This window comes from Paroedura picta, chromosome 12 (assembly GCF_049243985.1).
Source record: "Paroedura picta isolate Pp20150507F chromosome 12, Ppicta_v3.0, whole genome shotgun sequence".
In the NCBI taxonomy this organism is placed as follows: Eukaryota; Metazoa; Chordata; class Lepidosauria; order Squamata; family Gekkonidae; genus Paroedura; species Paroedura picta.
Genome location: NC_135380.1, coordinates 24,967,443 through 24,988,991, shown reverse-complemented (window position 1 = coordinate 24,988,991; position 21,549 = coordinate 24,967,443). Strand labels below are relative to the sequence as shown.

At 44.2% G+C, this 21,549-nt stretch overlaps 1 protein-coding gene across 1 annotated transcript in view; it reads right to left on the bottom strand.

The window, feature by feature from the left end:
- ANTXR1 (ANTXR cell adhesion molecule 1) overlaps positions 1-21,549 on the bottom strand; it is a 124,258-nt gene that overhangs the window by 9,979 nt on the left and 92,730 nt on the right. The window contains exons 15-17 of the mRNA XM_077304932.1: positions 17,727-17,822; positions 17,160-17,327; positions 12,556-12,636 (exon numbers count right to left, since the gene is read on the bottom strand). Of these exons, the coding sequence (XP_077161047.1) occupies positions 12,556-12,636; positions 17,160-17,327; positions 17,727-17,822 (345 nt within the window). The remainder of the gene's footprint in view (positions 1-12,555; positions 12,637-17,159; positions 17,328-17,726; positions 17,823-21,549) is intronic.

The window sequence follows — 21,549 nt, the reverse complement described above, 5'->3', positions numbered from 1 at the left end:
TCCCACTTTCAGAGTTTTCTGCAAACCTGGGGGATTCCCTAACTTTACAGAATGACCTGGTATCTGTCAGTGTAGGCCTAATCCAACATTAAGCAATTGGTAGATAAGTCCACACAACTATTAGTTATGATAAACCCTGCCTAGATATTACCCTTGTAGAGATTCCCCTCTGTGCTAAAAAACAGTAATACATAATAAAAAACCCCATGTAATCTGAGTTATTGTTAAATACACCTCTTTTTTTACTGTTTCATTTGACCTCAGTGCCAGAATAATAAAGTGCTTTTAATAAGCATCGAAGGGTTTGAAAGTTTATAAACATTGGTTTGCATCATTTATAAATGAGCCAACAGCTGTGACTATACTGGGTCTTCCAGGAGCTGTAAAAGCTGTTCTGTCGAAGAACAATACTTACTAAAATCGTAAGGAGAAAAGGCCAGGATGTTTTTTTTTGGGGGGGGGGGGGGGGATTCAGGAGCACAAACTAGGCTCTGCATAGCATTTTGAAGCGTTGTCTTTCGAAATCTCAATCTGAAGTGACCCATGAACAGATCTGTCAAGATGACTTTTGCTCTGAGTATTATAAAATTCTAGTCAGCCAATATTTCAGTTCATTTTTCCATGACATTAATAGAAAATGACCTACGATAATAACGAAGAAGAATAGCAGGGCCTATTCTGCACACAATAGATAATGCACTTTCAATGCACTTTAGAAGTAGATTTTCCTGTTCTGCACAGGAAAATCCAGCTGCCAAAACTCAATGAAAGTACATTATCCTATGTGTGCAGAATGGGTCTCCATTACAGTCAGAGATTTTTCAAACATACAAGGCTCTTGCTGGGATGGATCCTGGATTACAAGGAATGAAAGAGACTCCCAGGAAAGCAGGCCTCATAAATTAACCCTCCATTTGGCCCCTAATCCATCATTTTTTTGGCACGTTAAAACTTGACTGTTTGCCCAGGCCTTTGTGTATGGTTGGTATTTTGTTAACTAATGGGGTGAGGTGGGGGAGGTTGTCTCTCTTCATTTACTACACAATCTCTCTGCTTCCTTCAGCCCCTTCTAATTTAAACTTTTGACATTAACCATTTTGCTATGGCAGCTGTTTTTGAACTATGTTTTTAATTCTGTCATTTTAGCATATTTTACTGATGTGCTGGGAAACAACTCAAGAGCTCTGTTGACAGTGCAGTATACATGTATTAAAGGATACTCCAATACATTAAAAAGCACATGATCTGTCAAAACAACAACAGCTTTTTACTGTGGCATGATGATAGTGAGCTGTAGGCATACCATATTTGCTTGCTGCGGGCAGGTGATATCCCACCCCAGCTTCAGTACCCACCACTGCTCCAGTAGCTGGTGGGGAAAAATTAAAATGGGGCAAAAATAGTCACTGGCACAACTGAATTAGATCCCTTCCAGGAAAAACCTGGAAGTGAAATCATGCCTGTCTAGGAATAGTTGAAAACTCTGTGCTAAAACGACTGCATTGTCAGTGATTCCTAGAGGGATGTGACATCTTCTGAGTTTCCCCAGGAAGAAAACACAGCCGAGACTTACTGCAGCCAATCATAGAGAGCCTGCTAGAGGCTGATGCTAAGGATGTCATAGAGAGCCTGCTAGAGGCTGATGCTAGGATGTCATAGAGAGCCTGCTAGAGGCTGATGCTACTGCCTCAGAGGCCCGCTAGTGGTGAGCGCTGCAGGAACGTGGCTCGCACAGCATCAAGGAAGGCAGGACCCACAGCACCTATATAACGTGCCACGTGCATGGGACCTGCCCTCTTTGCCTGGGGCACCACGGGAACAGCTCCCCTCCCACCCAACCTATGTTGATGTGTTCAGAACCCTTGTTCAGAGCTTGAGGAGGATGTTTCGCCGTCAATAATTTGTCACAGCTGCGGGTTTGCATGGAATGGAGCCTGTTGGCAGGGAGTGAGGTGTGTGATCAGACTTCCTGCGATTCAGGGCCTCCCTTAGTGGCGGTGCATATACAAGTGCAGCTTACCCAGCTGGGAAGCCACGGGCTCATTTGCCAGGTGGCCTAGGGGCAGTCAAATGAGGTTGGTGCCTGTTGGCTCCCCTGCACAGGCCACTTCCCTTAGTGGCAGACTCCAGTAGGCAAGGGGATCTGCTCTCCTGGCTGGGAACAGTGCGGGTTCCCAGGGAGCCTCTGGCCTCTGTGGGGTATTGGTGCAGTCCGCTGACTGCTAGGTCAGTTTCCTTTTCCCGTGCTGTGCCAACCCTCCTGTGGGGAGATAATAAAGCTGTAGCCTTGTCTATATCCAGCATTGGTGTGTCGTGTCTTATTCCAGCACATAATGCCCTCCTGCAAGCCAAATGTAACACCATCACATTGACAGCGCCCCTTTCCGCATTCCCAAACACTCCTGCCAGTTGCCAACCAATGACTGGCTGGCAAGCATATTGATCCCCCAAACCCACTTTTGTAGTCCCATGTGGGCACAGAACTGGTTCAGGCTGTTCGATATCCTCAAGCATGGTACCTGCACTGCCTCCTCTCAAACCAAAACATAAAATTTGTGTCCATGGCAAGCCCACCATGATTGATGGTGCTGCAGTTCCAAAAGGCTATGCCCATCAGCTCCCATGCTACCAACGACCAGGAGCAATCCCCTGTGGGCTCTCAACCTTATGCCCCCTCAAGTGATTGTTAGGGTGGCTTGGGGCCACAGACCCAGCCTTGTGAGGCTGCATAAACAGGTTGATCAAACTCCTGGTGGGGCACCGGAGATGATAGGGCTGAAAGTGACCAGAAAAGCCTCCTGGACCAGTTGTTTTATATGAGTCTGGCTAGGAGACTCTTGTGGCGCAGAGTGGTAAGGCAGCAGATACGCAGTCTGAAAGCTCTGCCCATGAGGCTGGGAGTTCGATCCCAGCAGCCGGCTCAAGGTTGACTCAGCCTTCCATCCTTCCGAGGTGGGTAAAATGAGTACCCAGCTTGCTGGGGGGTAAACTGTAATGACTGGGGAAGGCACTGGCAAACCACCCCGTATTGAGTCTGCCATGAAAACACTAGAGGGTGTCATCCCAAGGGTCAGACATGACCTGGTGCTTGCACAGGGGATACCTTTACCTTTACCTAGTGAGCCACACACTGGCATTAAAAGAAAATGGTTGTCTCAAGGATGCGAAAGAGGTGACAGCGAAAGGAATAGTAGCATTCCTCATACTTCATTAGTTTTTTTTTAATTATCTTCGTCTTTTTATGTTTGTTATTACTTATTCAATTTTTTTCATTTCTGTTTGTTTCAGTGAGACACTTCTTTCTCTGTTTTTTAGTCTCTGTTCAGACGGGGAAATTGTTCAGGGGCTATGCTCCTGCCACAGTGGAGCTTTCCTATCAAATTTCAGGCAAATAGGAGAAAGAATCCCTTGAGCTGATAAGTATGCAAAATTCTTATGTGCTGAATACACAGGGGAAGTCTGGCCACGGAAGGAACGAAGGAATGTGGCAGCATAGTCAAAAATAAGATATCATGACTAAAATGTTTTGGATCTCTCAAGCTGCATAACAATTTGCTGAGGGCATCATCCTGCCAGGCTGCAGCTTCAGCCTGCGGACCTATTCCCCCCTCCCATGAGTGAACCACTGGAGAGCCAAGTGCCATTAAGAAGAGTGAGAAGAGAGGGTTGCATCTCAATCTCTGGCGGCTTTTGAAGACTTCAGGGTGAATGATGGCTCTTCCTGCACAACACTGGAACAGGGGTTGCAGAGGTCCCACTCTGAATCTTTGAAAGCAGAAAGAGACGACGTGGCCCTTAGCTTGCAAAACTTGCCCTAGGTTTCCTCACTGCCAACAGGGCTCCATCCTTATAACTTTGCATTGATTGTACAAAGACTGTAAACACAATTTCTTTCTGGGGCATGTTTAACAGGCCCACGGCATTTGTAATATGAGTTATATTCACTAAGGGTATGTATTCAAATTGATATATAATTTTAGTTGCAATAGTAAACAGGCATTAAGTACTCATAAAAATAACAGATTTAAACTTTTAAAAAATCCTCTGATATGCTCAGATTTGTTTTTAAGATTGTAAGTAGGCCTAATGTTATCAGGATTCTGCATAAAGTGGAACCCTGTATAGATTTGGGGAATTTTTTTTGTTTTGTTTTGTGCTTTAAGCCTAACATTTCATAGAATCATAGAATCATAGAGTTGGAAGGGGCCACACAGGCCATCTAGTCCAACCCCCTGCTCAACGCAGGATCAGCCCAAAGCATCCTAAAGCATCCAAGAAAAATGTGTATCCAACCTTTGCTTGAAGACTGCCAGTGAACATGTTAACTGTTCATATTAAGACCCTTGCTAATAACTATATACATTTTACATTATTTGATGCAGTTGGATTTATGAAGCCCATAGTAAAAACATCACCCAGGTTTGCCATAAATGAGATTAAACATCCTCTTTACTCAAAGAAAATGCCGGAAAAAGGTGAAAATGCTCCAGCCTTATTTACTTCCAGTCACTCTCTGCTGGTCAGGGGAGTATTTTGTGGTGCATCTTTCCAATGAGTGATGTTTGGATCATTACATTGTTTCTGGCCTACACACAGAGGAGGCTGCCCACTGCATCTCTGCATGAGCAATTTATCTGGTTTAATGTCCAGACCTGGATGCACATCCAGAAGGGGAACAAGAAAAAAACAACTGGCAATCCAAACCAGCCTTTCTCAACATTTTTACCATTGAGAAACCTCTGAAACATTCTTCAGGCTTCAAGAACCCCAGAAGTGGTGTGATCATGCAGAATATGGTTGGGAAGCAGACCTGTGTACATGCCCACTTGGACCCCTCTTCTTTCCACTTCCTCTAGGCTCATCTTTGGCCATTTTGGTTGGGGGGGGTGGCAGGTTGACATGACCATATATGCTCATATCAGTTGTTACCTGCCCTGAACCAACCAGGGAAGGACAGGATAGAAATAAATAGTTGTTGTTATTAAAGGCTGCATTGGAATGATTTCCTGCAGATGTACCAGTGCTGGGGGGTCAATCATGTGGGGAAGGATTTTGCCTCCTGTGCCCTGCCTTCCCAGTACATCTGGCTGAAACAGAATGCTGGATTGGGAGGGCCATTCGCCTGATCCAATACGGCTTCTTTTATGTCCTCTTGCTCACAGATGTGCTGTTGTGAGATTCCTCTGAATCAAGTTCTGGCCTACTTAAGTTTGCCAACTCTGGCCTGGGAAATACCTGGAGATTTTGGAAGTGGTATCTAGGGAGGGAGGGGTTTGGGAAGAAGCAGGACCTCTGTGGAGTATAATGCCATATTAGTCTGCCCTTCAAAGCAAACATGTTCTCCAGAGGAAACAATACCTGTCACCTGGAGATAGGTTCTAATTCTGGGAGATCTCCAGGCAGCATCTGGAGGTTGAAACCAAAGGTTCTTATTCTTCGCTTTCCATCTTGAGGAATCGACGGTTCTATCTTGAGCATCTGGAGGCTGACAACTCTAGGTCTACTTAATCCTAGCTTTTGGTGTCCACCTCTCACTCATTCTGACTGTGATGGGGCCTATGGGGCTCCTTATATTAGATAGAATGTGGAGCACCCTGGCTACTTAAAAAGTGCCTTTTTTAAAAAGTGAAAGGCTAGGAAGCAATATCACACGTGAGCACAGTACCTTGCAGTTGCCCAAGCCTCTTAATTAAGAACAACAACAACAATATATTATGAATTCCACACATATTGAATTTCACAGCAGCATCAGGACAATTTGGGCAGCTCCTGGCATTGTGCCTGATAATAAAACATTATCCTACTCACATCCATCTCTCTTTGGCAGAGAGAGAGAGAGAGAGAGCTACAAAAAGGGTGCTTTTATGACCATCTAGAGATCAGATTTTCAACCAGCTGTTAAATGTTTTAAGAGAATGTTCTCAAACTCAGCAGCTCTCGCCTAGAACTGAATACTTGCAGCCTAACCATTGCCTATGAACTCTTCACTGTCACTGGCAAAAATACTGTGGTGTGCTGGAATATTCACTAACACTCTAACAGATGCAGAGAAAAAGTAACTACCATCCTAACCAGAGTAACACTCTTCTAAACTTCTTGCTTTAGGGGCTTATAACTTAGCAATCATCCTTTAAGAGCTGGGGACCAAACTAGGTCAGAGAGCTAAGAAAAGTTCCAAGATAAAAGTTTATTTTTTGCATTCTGGTCTAAGACTAAATAAACTTAGCAATTAAAGTTCCAAGGGCAGAGTCCTGTTGTCTTGGAGAGATGCCCCTCCTCCGCCTGAATTGTGGTGGTGCCTACTGAAATCAGGCCCTGTCATGCAATCTCCCCAGTGAGAACTCCCTCCTGCAAAACAGGCATCCCTAGTACATCCCAGAGGGACACCCTGTTTTCATCCCTGCAGCTGCAACTTAGGCCAACATTAGCCAATGTTTGGAAGTCGGTCTATTGTTGACCAATAAAAGCTACAAAATTATATTCTCAGGGTACAGATGTGACATGGTTAAGCAAAACAAGTTTTCCTTTTAGCTTGCTACCAAACTGGATGGATACTAGCCTACTCAAACTGTTTCCCCAAAACATTCTGCTTGTACACAGCTCTACCACATACACGGAAAGTCAGCATTTACTTGCCTGCATGCTGTGCTTTTTCAAGATGCCCCAAACAAGACAGCCTCAAAAATTTTAAAGCATAGAAAATTTGTCATCCAACAAAATAATAATTGGCCAATCAGCAGCAGTTCTTGCTACAACCCTAAAAGCCTACAGTAGTAAATCCAAAGCTGATCTACAAAGTGATCACCAACAGCAAGGACTGGTAAAAAAAAAACCCAAAAAGATCTTAAGGCTAAAACACAGCTTGAAAAAGCAAAGCTATGCTTCAATGCTGTCTCTCTGTAGTGAAAAGTAATCTCTAGACTGTCTCTCTATAAATTCCAGATCTCAGTGTTATGTCTGACTCTAATAAGACCAGGAATCGCTGTTATTTGTCCCTGAAGCTGAGTAGTTTGAGCTTCTCTGGCACGGATTCTATAGGGACGAGCAATATATTTCTGTGTACATGCAAACACAATAGCTACTAATAAAAGAAACTTCCTTTATACATCTTTATTATGCAACCATGTGTCATCAGCAGCACGAAAGATGAAGAGCAGAGGGGAGAAAAAATGGTAAACATGGGTTTTTTTGACAGCTTAAAGATTCCCCTATGGCTGGTTTTTAGGCTGAAACTCATCTTTATAGCTGGCTAGTAAATTCCTGAAAAAAGCAATGTTTATGATGGAAATGCAAGAGACAAGCATAAAATACCACAAGTGGGCGCCGCTATAATTAAAAGTCTCCAGTTCCCGTTCCCGTTAATGAGCATTTTATATTAATGGGTGCCGCATCCTCTGGGATAAATAGGAGCTCGTTTTAAGGGGGGGAGGGAATGATACCCTCCATTCGGACATTTATCTTGAATGCAAAAATAACCTCATTAATGCCGGCCAAAATTGCAAACCTAGTCTCTTTAGAATGTGAGAAGACCACAGGAATCCCATGTGACCTTGGCCTCCCTCTGCATTATTGGAAACAGCTGTGCCTGCTGGTAACCTCAGACCATTTTCAGATTTGACAGTGAGAAAAGAAATTTCACAACCTCTTTTGTTAATCCAAGTTTTCCCGAATGAACTTAGAAACAAGGCTTTGCCCTTGGCCTTGCCTGGCCATCAATAAGACAAAGTATACAAACAAACAGGCCAGCGAACAATGGCTGCGTCGGCCGGAGCCCCGTCCATATGTTGCCCCGTCGTTTTTGCTTTGATCCCCACCCCTCCGTACACTTGCCAAGGAGCGTCTTCAAATCATCTGTGAGTACAGTAAGAAAACTGGAAGCGATGGTGGGAACTGAAGCCAAGAGAAAAATAAGCAAGCAGCAAGTTGTCTGGATAGACGGTCTTTGGTAGAAAATCCAAGGAAAAGGTAAGGAATTAGTAGAAGAAGAAGAGTTGGTTCTTATATGCCACTTTTCCCTACCCGAAGGAGGCTCGAAGAGGCTTACAGTCGCCTTCCCTTCCTCTCCCCACAACAGACACCCTGTGCGGTGGGTGAGGCTGAGAGAGCCCTGATATCACTGCTCGGTCAGAACAGCTTTATCAGTGCCATGGCGAGCCCAAGGTCACCCAGCTGGTTGCATGTGGGGGAGTGCAGAATCGAACCCAACATGCCAGATTAGAGTCCGCAATCCTATCCACTACACCAAACAAGGGAGGGCCAATCAGGGACTGATGAAGGTCTGAAAGATGCATAATTGGGAGTCATTCTTGTGGTTCAGTAGCAGAACATCTGCTTGACATGAAGAAGGTCCCAGGTTCAATCCCCAGCATCTCCAGCTGAACAAAGGATCGGCTGGTAGGTGATGTGAAAGACTTGAGGCACGGAAGACTCATAGCCAGCATGAGTAGACAGTACTGACCCTGACAGACCACTGGTCTGATTCAGGATAAGGAAGCTTCATGCGGGTCCATTCCTGGGTCTCCTTCTTTTATGTGGCTGCCTACACCTGGTGCCCCGTTTGAATTTCTACAATATAAGGCTGGGTTTAGCTGTCTCTCTGCTTGAAGAGCCACAAGGCTGGTCTTTAGAGGCACTGATGGTCACACCCAGGCCAGAACATTTGGGTACCTGTCTCTCGTGTGTGTCAACAACTTGTGCGATGAAAACAACATGAGAAAAGTATTTTCAGCTAGAAGTTATGAAATTCTCCACAGATATTGCAGCAAACTCTCCATCCCAAAGAATTGCATAATGTGCAGTCTTAGACTCGTTGCTGCCAGGATACCCAGCCCCCTTCCCCCACAGAAATTGGAGGGGATCAATTGCAGGGTCTAACTGAGAATTGAAGCAGAAAGACCTCTGACTAGGTAAGGAACCTAGGAACCAGCCTTGACACATTTATAGACTGAGTCACTCCAAAACTGCATTGAGCAGGGGTTTGGCCTGGATAGCCTGTATAGCCCCTTCCAACTCTATGATTCTAAGGATCAAATGACATATGAGGCTAAAGTTCTGGGACTCCTGAGAAAGCCCTGCTGCTTCTCTCATCAACCCCACCCACCCCCCTTTCTAATTTGGCTCTATGTGCATCTGTCCTTCAATGGCCATGACAGCTACATGAAAACCTCCATGGTCAGAGGCAGTATATCTCTGAATAGCAAATTCCAGGAATAGAGAGGAGGAGACAACAGTGACCTTTATTTTCCTGCTTGCAAGTTTCCTGCCTAGCAAGATACTATTAGAAACAGAATGCTGGACATTAGTCTGATGCAGAAGGGCTCTTCTTAAGCACTGTGCATGCATCTGGATCCCAGCGATAACCTCTTTGCTTCCAAACTAGAGGTTTGCAAGATGCGACATTATCAGGGAACAGCCAAGCACCCAACCTATTCTAAGCCATTATTACCCTCACTGTAAGCACCACAGTAACGTGTGCTTGTGCTTAAGTAAGTTACATTGGAAAGCAACATTATCTGATCCAAGAGGGAGTGCCATCTCAACCTTCTCCTAAAGAGGAATTTATTGGTGACTACAGAATTATGGATTTTAAAAAGAAATCTGATCTGTGCTTTCCAGGCAGCAAATCTGCAGACCGCCTAATGCCTCCTTCCTGCCCAAGGGACTCTTGCTGTATGTTATGTTTATATCTATGGAAATTTCATGTAATGCAGGGCAATGCTGCCTGCAAAGTGAATGCGTCATTTGGTCCAGGGAGAGAGCATTTTTGTGGCACTTTGAAGCTCTCCCAGGTTTCTCTTTGAAGGTTCCCCAGCTGGGGGTTGTTGTTGTGTTTTTTTTTTAATGAATCTCAGAAGCGTAATTTTCTTCCAAGAGTCTTTAAAAAAACAAATTACTACTACAAACTAAGATACTTGTGCTTAATTATTTGTTAGACAAAGGAGCAGCTAGAAGTAGGATCTGATTCCAAATGGCCTCTTTCACTGGCTTCAAAAGATGGACTCGATGCTCAGTATGACTGTGTTTGACCCATTTGGATTTCTGTTTGCAGGAAGTGAAGCGAGGGGCCTAACAACATGCCAAATTTCCTCTGCCTCCTCACTCTGGCAGAATTATGACTACAGAATTATGCGTTTTAAAAAGAAATGTTTTTTTAAAAGCTAACATGTGCTGCCTATTCCATGCTTGGAATTCAGTTCCCAAAGACACAGAGGTCTGGTTAGAACGGGACCGCCACAAGGAAAGGGTGCTTGCAAATTCTGCCCACCCATGTTGTTTCCCAAACTGCCATATTCCCACAGGGAACTGCTTCTCCATTAGGTAAACCACAGGCAAAGAGGAGCTGCACACAAGTTTCCTTAGGGAGGCAACAGGACCGCCCTGGGTCCATTTCAGGATGGGAAAATGGCAAGGAGGTGTAGATTGATCTCCTTTTCTCCATGCCATGTGAATCCCCTCCCTCAAGATAACCCCCTCCCCACACACACAGGCACACTTGGGCAGGGGTAGTCAACCTGTGGCCCTCCAGATGTTCATGGACTACAATTCCCATGAGCCCCTGCCAGCAAATGCTGGCAGGGGCTCATGGGAATTGTAGTCCATGAACCTCTGGAGGACCACAGGTTGACTACCCCTGCACTTGGGAATTGAGTTCCAGGCACAGAACTCACATGGCATTGGTCTGACGGCCCCATATGAGGAAGGAGGTGAAGAAAACAAGCATGTAGTGGGGAAAAGGGGGGAAAGCACAGGGGAAGCAGAAAGAGGGAGAGACTGATTATTCACAGAAGGCTGAAGGTCATTCAAAAGAATGATTGCTGCTCCGGGTGCAGCTGCTTGTCTCATCCTTGCCTTTGGTAAACCTGCCGTCGGACAACAGGGAGGTTCACCAATGGCAAGGATACATCCACGAGACCGCTTCCAACTCTCTCGCCAGAGAACGAGAGAGAGAAAACCACCTGCCTACCTTCCTTCCTTGAGCACAGAAGCCTCCAGTATGACTGCACTGCTTCAGCTGTTATTACATCACCCTTCCAGTTATGTCATTGCCGCACAGGGACCCTTAGGAGCCTTGCAATGTAACAACGTTTAAAGAAACAGGAAACGTCCCACATGGAAGCTCAGACAAGCCAGGAGCGGCACAGGAATGCGGCTGCTCCTCTTGGTGCAAGGGGGGATTTTCTGGTGGGAGGTGTGTTTAACTCCTAAGTGTCCTGCGTGAGGGCGTTATTTGCATTCACAAAGAAAAATGCTCCAGCCACGTTAGCAGACCTTCTGAGATGAAGTTCGCTAAGCTAGAATTTCAGTGGTGAAGGATATTTACCTTAGATACTTTCTGACAACTTTATTCCAAATCAGATTTGTATCTTTCAGTACAAATATTACATAACATTACACCTTCATCATGTCAGTAACACACATAGAAGTATGCCCAAGCCAAAAGTAAACTGAAAATAAGCTGTTTTCAGGTCGGTTTGCAGGTATCCAGAATGACCCCAAACACTCCCAAATTCTGGGAGAAACAAAGAATTTATCTCCCAGAATTTTGGGAGTATTTTGGGTTTCGGGGCCATAAACCGATGGGAAAATGGAGGCAGTTGATCCACCAAACAGCTGTTTGGCAGGATCACCCTTTCCATTTTAAAGGACCATTATTTTTCATGAGAAGACCTGGCCTTTTAAATCACGTCAATGATTCCCTGTGGATAGTAGACCTGGCCACTCTCTCAGCAGGTCTGCCTTTAGAAAATAATGGCTCCTTACAGTTTGAAGGGAAGGAGATGCTGCCAACCAGCTGTTTGGTAAGACCAGATTCCCCTCTATGCCTCCTGCCTGCTCTGCTCCTATTGCCTCTACAAGGCAAAAAAAAAAAAAAGTGGCCAATTGATAAGGTATTCCTGAGAACAATCCCAAAGTCAAGGAGAGTCTCAGAAAAACCAGGATAATGAAAAACACGTTCAACCCAAATCCAGTTCTGAAATGAATCACAAAATCTGATGTGCACATCCCTACAAGCAAGTGTGTCCCGAGCAGTGGAAAACAGTCAAAGGTATGAGGCCAGAAACAACAGCAGGTTGCCCTAAAGCAAGAAACAGAAAAACTGTTCTAGTGGCCAGAGCACAGCAAAAGTAATGGTACCATCAAATATTGCCAGTTCCCAAACGGGAGACAAAAGAGTAACAAGTTCTACTTATTCACCAACAGTCTGGCCCAATGAGACCCTGGCAAAACTGAAGGCTGATGTTCTTAAAGAGGCATTTGGGGGGCAGAACCCTGCATTTCATGATACCTTCTTTGAAACTGGGGTGTGAAAGTGGTGATGGAAGCTGTTGCTGCTCCAAGGGATGAGAGTGTGTGTTGCTGCATGCCAATGTCAGGAGACTAACACTGAATCTCTTCTGGAAAGCACAAAACCGCAAACCTACATACCATGTCTTTGTCTTTTGGCAAAGCATGTTGACGAATGGCAAACATTGACTCAAGCACCCTTTCCGGCCCTTAAATCCATCCTCTAGAAAGTGTTGGGCAAAAGCAGTAACCGGAGAACAACAGCAGTACCTTGTCTCCTGGCTGGGGTCTCATCACAGATACACGGTCGTAACCTTTCCGCAACAGGACCCAGAGGGCGTCCAGCTTTCCCTGGAATGGCAATAAGTATATTTCAGCTTGTTAGTCTACTTACATCTTTTTTTTGATGCTTTGTGAAGACATCTGGAAACATTCACATCAGATTTCTCAGACTACTTGATTGAAAAACAGGTAGATAGTTAAGAGTCAAACCGATAGCAGACTTAATCACTGGTCTGAGAATAGTGGTTTGCATTTTCCAAAGGGTCTTAAAATCAAGAGGCCCAAGTTAGTCTGACACTGCTCCTGGTAAATTACTCACCTGGGTTTTGCAGGGCAATTACCAGCAATACTTCCTGTTCATGTTGAACCCTTGGTGCTTTCTGTGCATGCAGCAAGGGATCAACATGAACAAAAAAAACGACTGCTCTGAAAAACCCCACTGCCTAATTTACTTTAGTAGAATATGGGTGGATATTTTGATTTATGCAACTGAACAAGCTGTGGTGGAAACATCAAAAGCAGTTGGGCTGTAGCTAGGTTGCCCAGCGTGCTTAGAGATACTTTGATTTACATGTGGTATTCACCAGCATCTACCCGGTAAATATATTCCTTTTATTCTTAGGGTACTGGATACAATCAGTCCTCAAACAGGAAGGCCTAGGCTGAGATCTCTCAGACAGGAATCTCACAGGATGACCCTGAGTCAGTTACTGTTGTTTCTTGGACTAATTCACCTTGTTGGGTTTTTTAAGGGAAGTGGGGGGAAGTAAACTTTCATAAGTTCCTTAGAGCAGGAGTAGTCAACCTGTGGTCCTCCAGATGTCCATGGACTACAATTCCCATGAGCCCCCACCAGTGTTTGCTGGCAGGGGCTCATGAGAATTGTAGTCCATGGACATCTGGAGACCACAGGTTGACTACCCCTGCCTTAGAGGACTGGAAGAACACTGCTATAATATAAAATTGGTTACAGCCTTACTCCAGAATATTTAACCCCCAACAAAACCTCTTTAGTCATCTTTATGTATATCAAAAGACAGGCTTAGGAATCAGGGGGTTAATTACTGCTATTTTCTAATTTTATTTATATATTTATTACATTTGTATCCCGCCCTCCCCTAAGACTTGAGGCAGTTCACATAGAATGTAACAGAACAATACCATCAAACTTACAATGAATGAAAAATAACAGTAATAGCAATAAGAGAAATAATATTCAACACAGTGAACAATCTAACAGGGACATAGTTGGTTCAGTCTGTCACATGGGTTCAAGGGAGGGAGGTCTGAGGCCCAGTAGATGGTATTTAGTTATGGTTGCTGTGAGGACCCTGGCTGCCACATTCTGGACCAGCTGCAGTTTCTGGATCAAAGTTAAGGATAGGCCTGCATAAGGCGAATTGCAGAAGTCTAGCCTGGAGGTGACAGTCACATGGATCACTGTGGCTAGGTGTTCCGGGGCCAAGTAGGGCACTAGTAATTTGGCTTGGCAAACCTGGTAGAAGACCAGCTGTGCTACTCTTGTACTGTTTGCATACATTTTGAATTTTAAAGGCAGGATTTGGCACCAAATTGTATTCTTTCTTAAAATTACAGCTTATATTATTCACATTTCCTGCTATTGCATTGTTTTGACTTTTGGCGTCTGGCTGAAAATATGTGCAGAGTACATATGCCACATATAGTGTATTCTCCAGTTTATTGACCAGAATGGGGCCATTTTCCATGGCAAACAGAGAAGGATGTCCATCAGCAATGAAACCCTGGGTAACGTGAACATAGCTACCGTGTGGGCCTTACCTGTGAAGCTGGTAGGCTATATCCAGGGCTGTGCATGTGTTACTGCTGCAGAAAAAGGGGCCTCCATGCAAATAATTCTAATCTCAACTTTGATTTATATCTTGAAAACAAGTTTTTATCCCTTATGGAGTATGGCTGTGAAAATATCCTTGAAAGGTTGTAGGCGATGCCCGACGAATCTGGTCTGAGACCGAGTGCCTCACACAGCTCCTTGCTCCAGGCAATGATTAGCAGAATAAATTATGCAAAAGCAGGACATCACACAAATGTGGCTACAGTTTGCTCTGCGGGCTGAATAATCCAGCTTTTCTTGTTACAGACCTTGGGTTAATTTAGGGCAGAATTTTGGTATTTTTAGCATAGCCCTGACTACAAGAAGTCTCAAATGCCACTGTAATTTCATGGCTACATAGAGCAATTCTGCAAGTACAGAGATTCCTGGCCTGTGTTCATACAGTTGTTGGGGGGGGGGCGGAATGAAATATCCAACCAGTTGGCAGTGAGGGAATGGCCAATGGGGACCAAGGCTTCCCTAGCAACCTCCCCCCTCCCCCACTGTTTTGAACCCACTTCTGATCTGAACTGGCTGATGACAACATTCAGCATTTGTGGCTGTTTTGTAATACAGTACAAGTATGTCAAGCACCGACTCACACACGCACACTAGCTTCCTTCCTCCAAGGACTTACAAAGTCCCTCCTGTCCCTTGAAAGAAGCCAGAGATCTGCCTGGATGAATGAGAATGCTTCCTTCTTAACAGAGGCTGTGGTGAAACTCAGCATGCTGGAAGCACCTGTGCTGCAAGGAAGCAGATGGAGGCGGAACAAACGTCGGCAGGATTTCACCCAGGACTAAGTCATATGTGAACTGCACATGACCTGACTCTAGCAGCTGCGGCTGAGTTCCGACATAATAAGGAACTATCATTTGATTAACCACGGTTAATGAGATTGTCCAACTGCAGGCCAATCCACTGATTACGGTTGGCAAGCGCAGGGGTAGTCAACCTGTGGTCCTCCAGATGTCCATGGACTACAATTCCCATGAGCATTTGCTGGCAGGGGCTCATGGGAATTGTAGTCCATGGACATCTGGAGGACCACAGGTTGACTACCCCTGGACTAGGGTTTATCAGACTAGGATCTGGAATAATTAAGTTTACTAATCATGGTTGGTCTTAATTATGGTTTCACATAACGTATCATTGCAGGCCTCCTTCTTTGTTCCTCACATTCTCCCCAGTTACAGAAATGTCTGGCTAGGGGGAACGCAAAGAAACCACTGGTGGACACAAATGAGGTTCTGAGTGAAAGTCTGCAAATCAAATCTGGTTACACAAATGTAACTCTAGTTAAAGTAAACCGCAGTTTCGTGTTATGTTTGCACTCAACCCGTGTGTTCGTTAAAAGATTTTTGGCACTTCTACTGAAGAATACTTGAAAACGTTTTTGAAAACGTTACAAGATTAGTTGGGCCCCCGGTAAATTTAGCTTTCAAGTCCACTAAAATTTCTATAACCTAACAGGAGCCACTTTTTTTGGAAACTCTGACAGACTGTTTTTAACATGTTGTAATCCTTTATTGATTCAGGCTGCCTCTTCCTTAATTAGTGTGTAATTTAGCTAACTTTATTGCACTTATCTTCACTGAATAAGGGAGGCTCTCTCATAATCCCTTATGTATAACAGTTTAGCCATTCAAGTCTCTAACAGAGAATTACATATGATTTATAACCAACTCCATCAATTTTCTACTCCCCTTCATAATTTCTGGATAAATCTGATGATGATGATGTCATCCGTTCAGTTGTGTCTGACCCTAGGCGATTCTATAGGAAGTCTTCGCCGTGCGTCCCTGTCTCTGACTGCTTCTTTTAGTTGGTTCATGGTCCTCCCTGTATTGGCTTTGTGTCGAGCCAGCGGATCCTTTGGCAACCACATTTCCTTTTGCCGCTGACGGTGCCAAGCATTAATGATTTTTCTAGCGAGTTTGATTGCATGTGTCCAAAGTAAGTGAGCTTTAGCCATAATATCTTCCTTTCTAATGACATAGGATAAAACTAGCAAAAGTATTTTCTTCCTATTCATTGCCTCTGAGCCCTCTTTCATGAAAGCTCACGTTGGAATAAATGTTGTTCATCTTTATTTAGCCACATGGGGCTTCTGTTGTGCTTTCCCCAGGGAAGTCACTCAGCTGGCTCAAACCTGAGCTGGGCCAAACATCTGAGAGAAATGCTTCCAAATTGTGTAAATTACATCTAAGCGGACAAAACAAGGTTTGTGCTTACCTGACAAATTTGGAATGCAAACTATGATTCATTCCTGCTAGACAAGCATAAACCACAGTTAGCTTGTTTGAAAATCATAGCAAATTACAGCTATCCAAAAAACAGGGATATTTGTTGATTAGTAGGAGTGTACAAAAGTTTCAAAAAGACAGATTCAGAGGAACACAGTTTTGGGAATCTGCCATGTAATCCATAACATGGAGTGTTTGTCTGTTTTTCGTATGTCCCATTCTCTTCTGGGAAGTAATCCACGCCCATGGTGTGAAATACCAATTTAATGCCATCAAAAATGACTGTGGTCAGTCTATAACCAGCCTGACATCAGACCACCATGAATAAAACGTTCCCTCCCCACTCTTCTCCTGCATGGAAAGAGAACAAAGGACTATACGCTGAGCAAGGGGTTGGACTAGAAGGTATGGCCCCTTCCAACTCTATGAGTCCATGTGTTTCCAGGGATATAACAATATTGAATGGCTACCATGTATTCAGCATAAAGATGTACCTTAATCGGAGAGTACCACTTTGTGGGAGAAGAGGACCTCCGGATACTGTTTCCGAGGCTCCTGGGCTCTGGGAATTCATACTCTTGTTCTGGCATCTTGACTCGGGCATTCTTGGCCTTCTCTAGCTTAGCACCTTCTTCAGTGGAGCCTTTTTCTCCCCAGCGAACCTAAAGAAAAAGAGCAAGATTCCGTGCCATTTACTCATGGTATTGAATGCTCCTTTTTGTTTGATGCTCACAGCCTATGGGTATCATTTAGAAGGGGTCACATGTTTCAGTCCAACTATGGAGCACCTTTGGCTCACAGAAATTCACTGGGTTTCCACCCTGAATGCTAGAGGAGGTAGGGCAAATATCACATGGGAATAATAAGAGTCACAAGAAGATCTGGCAAGTCTATTCTTCCAACCTGGCCTGCACTACCTTTCTTCCCTGTGCCGGATGTGCAGGATCAGGGTAATCTGGGCACACCTGCAATTGCATATATTAGGAGCACCAAATGTGTTCTGCCGAACCTATAACATTAAACTATTTTTTTTCAACCATGGAAGAGTTGTGTTTACTTACCTCCATGCGCTTAATACCACCAACGCCACGTCCACCATAATAGGAAGCATCCACTGTGGGCCACTTTTTCTTGGGAAGTCCATCATCATCTTCTTCCTAAAAAGGTAATCGAGAAAGATCCACTGAGAAAGAGTCTCCATAAAATTTTAGGTAACAGGAGGCAGAGAACTAAGCAGCTGAAGCTGGTGTTTTTGTGGAGGCTACAGAGGAAGACTAAGGTTGCAACGACCGGGTTTAAAGACCTATGTTGCCAAAGAAGCTTGCCATGTGATCTGGGGCTCATCAGATTCTCTCAGCCTAACCTACCTCACGGGGCTGGTGTTATACAGATGGAGGAAGGAAGAACAATTTTAAGAGCTGTTTTGAGACCCTATTAGAAAGACCGAAATTCAGATCTTATATTTAATGCTATCTACATCAAATGGTGATTTTTAATAAATATATATCAATACTGTGATAGACACTGTAGCAAACCCCAAGAAAACCCCAAACCCTGCATTGGTAGAAAATGTTGCTTTAAGTTTTTGCTCTTAAAAACATTTTAAACTTTAAGAATAGAAGAATGGTGTGAGGTTAGACCAAAATTCAACCAGTGCCCTGTCTATTTCCATCAGAGGCCAGCAAGATCCAATGAGATGCTGACAAGGAGGGCATGAAAACAAGACTCTGCCTTGTTTTCTGGTATTTAAAGAGACAATGCTTAATGCTTGTTTACACCCTCTTTCTCCCTGATGGGAACCTGACGTGGCTATCACGTTGTTCTGCCTTCCTCTACCTTATCCTCACAGCAACGACCCTGAGAGATAGGTCCGGCTGGGAGAATGTGACAGGCCTATGGTTACCCTCCATGGCAAAACAGGGATTCAAATCAGGCCTTTTCTGATTCTTGTCAGCACTCCAACCGTTCCATCACACTGGCTCTCATTGCTTCCTTTGAATATGGCTATCATCTGTCCTACATACATCAAACAAAGAAGGATCCTGTACACATCTTTAAAATAGGATTATCATGTGTGGGTCTGCTTCGTCAGAAACATTCATCCAGTCTTTGAAGTTCATGTTAGAATAAAATCTTGTTATCCTGTTTAGTTTTGCTCCTTGAAGAATGGATTCAGCCTCGGAGTACTGGTGACAGAACTATGTTGGGCATAAGAGAATTAAAAAAAAACATGAGTATGCTATGGCTATACGAACAGTGCACTTGATCAAAGACCAAGAAGCGATGAAAACACTCAGAATTCAACACAGGATCATATTATTTCAGTAAGATGTTGAGCGTTGCAGAGGGCCATTTCTCCTCTTAAAGCTGCAGGAGGCAAAATTAACATCCAGGCCTTTCAAGCTAGTTCAGAAGCTGTTCCCAACTTCCTTATCCTAGCCGCCAGCATGGAATGCAGTCAGTTATCTCCAAGATACATAAACTTGAGGCCAGGGAGTTGCATTTATATATGAAGGCTGAAGGAAGAAACATTAGAAATATCTCTCCAGTATGTATTCATCAGAGAAAATAAAAAGGGCAGGGTACAGCATACCCAGCCAATGGAGATCTTGTTTCATGAGAGAGGGGAAATTTCCAAAACAAACTGTTGCTTGTGTGTTGCTTCCTGAAATTTCTCTCCCAGATTAGGTGGCAGAACTGTTCACATATAGTGAACATACATAAAATATAGCCCGATTCACATATTGCAGTAAATGCACAGACAACATGCATGTACATGTATATACCTGTTTGTCAAAAATATCTGATGACTATTCACTCAACAAAAGAAACTGTGGGGCCAGTACATGGATGAAGGGGTGTTTAAATCATGAGTTAAGCTATAAATGCATTACTCGACCCATCTATAAAGAAAACTCAAGTGTACACTGAATGTGGATTTCATGTGCATTCACTGTAACTTGTGAATGTGTAGAAGGTATATTGACGAACACTCAGGGCCATTTCGCACGGCTTCAAAATAGCACAATGGTTGCTAATTGGAAACGCTACTAATTTGCCATAACCCACGACGTCGTAGACAATCTGCAACAATCCTGAAACCGACCCGCAAAAAGCGCTTCGTTGTAGCGCTTTCAGGGGAATCCAGAAAAGTGGATTCACCCTCCGGATAGCGATACACTCCTGCAACCAAACTGCAACAATAGCGCTAAAGACCTGTGCGTTACCATTGTTGCGGGTTCTTCAAAGTCCCTCCCCCTGGCTCTCTCCTCCAAACTTCCGGCGAAGCGATCGCCATTTTTTTTTCTCCGAGCGAGCGGGGATAAACGCACCAGCGAGCCTCTTTCTGTTTAGAGGCTTCCCTGGCTTCAGTCCTTCACCTTTAGTCACTAAGCACAAACCACATAAAAGCCCGTTTGCTGAAATAAAGTCCCTTTATTTTTTACACATTAATTCAGCCGAAAATCGGGCCCGTGAGAGGGGGGGGGGATTTTTTTTTATCACTCGAGGCAGCGTGCCAACGATCATACAATCAAACGACAGCTCACATTAGGCAGCTGGATGGGTCTCTCTGTTGCAACGAATCTACCTAGATTCGTTGCTATGGGTCTGTTTTTTTTTTTTTTAAACCTTTCTTAAAGGGAAAGGGGCTGTTTGGGAGCATGCTAACGGCTGCCCATTGGCTGCTTGACGGCCAGGGGCGGGATGAGCTCGGCAATAGCGCTTCCTTTCTAGCGATTTCTGCCGAGACCGGAAGCCTGTGGGAAACGCTAAAAAGCGCAACTGATTCCACTACAAAGGCAGGTATGCATAACGACGAATTCCACTATTTTGAATGGCGATTTTTCATTCCGCAAACAATTTGCAACAAAGATCCCCGTGCGAAAAGGCCCCAAATAATGTACTTTGCAACTGGCTTTACTGTGTTAAATTGCAAAATCCACTTGCAAACAGCCACTGAAGTGGATTGAAACTGCATTAGTTACCGTGTGAGAAAGCACCCCTGGAGTGCTAAATCAGCTCCCTATCCCTTGCAACATCTGAAGGACCCAGACAGAGGCGCTTGCCCCTATTCCTGGTTCAGCACTGTATTTGAAGAATTTTGTTAGTTTGTGTTTTGCCATCAAGCCACAACTGAGTTATGATGACCCTATAAGGTTCAAGGCAAAAGACATTCAAACGTTGCTTAGCTTCTGAGATCTGACAAGATCAGGCTAACTTGAGCTATCCCAGGGAGGTTGAAAAAATTAAGCGCAGAATAAAATATGTAAGTAAAGGAGCTTGTAGGGGACTCTGCTGCCAGGAGACAGTCTGCGTTCCTCCTCTGCTAGTTTCTCTTTCATTCGAGCTAAAGCTGTAGAGATCCATCATGGCAACTAAAGATATTCTCCCTGCATGGAATTTTCTGCAGGGATTTTTTTTTTTGCTTGAAATCTGGGATCAAAGCCATCCAAATATTTTCCTTCAGCAGTTCTTTCTGTGTCTCTCTTTCCCTTCGCTCCTCGCTTTGTTAATGCACAGCCCGGCCTTCGCACAACAGGAAATACCAAAGCTTAAGAAACTCTCCGCAGGCTCTTAAAAGCTGGGCGAGCCATTTAAGATTCAAGGCAGGAGGAGCCAGTGGGCCAGAACAGAAAAGGGTACACAGGCACAAAACGACAAAACCGTAGAGAAAGAAAACACAAGAAGAATCGCACAATCCCACAACAGGATCAGACTCTTTGAAATGTGTTTACAGACTCCATTTTTGCAACATGAACAAAGGAAACATTTGGAAAGAAGACGCTGGCAAATTTTGTGGCTACGAGAAGCAAAAGAGGAGTCTTTCAGTGTAAAAGAAGGTGGTGCTCCCTGTCCCCTCTTCTTCACAATAAGGAAAAGACT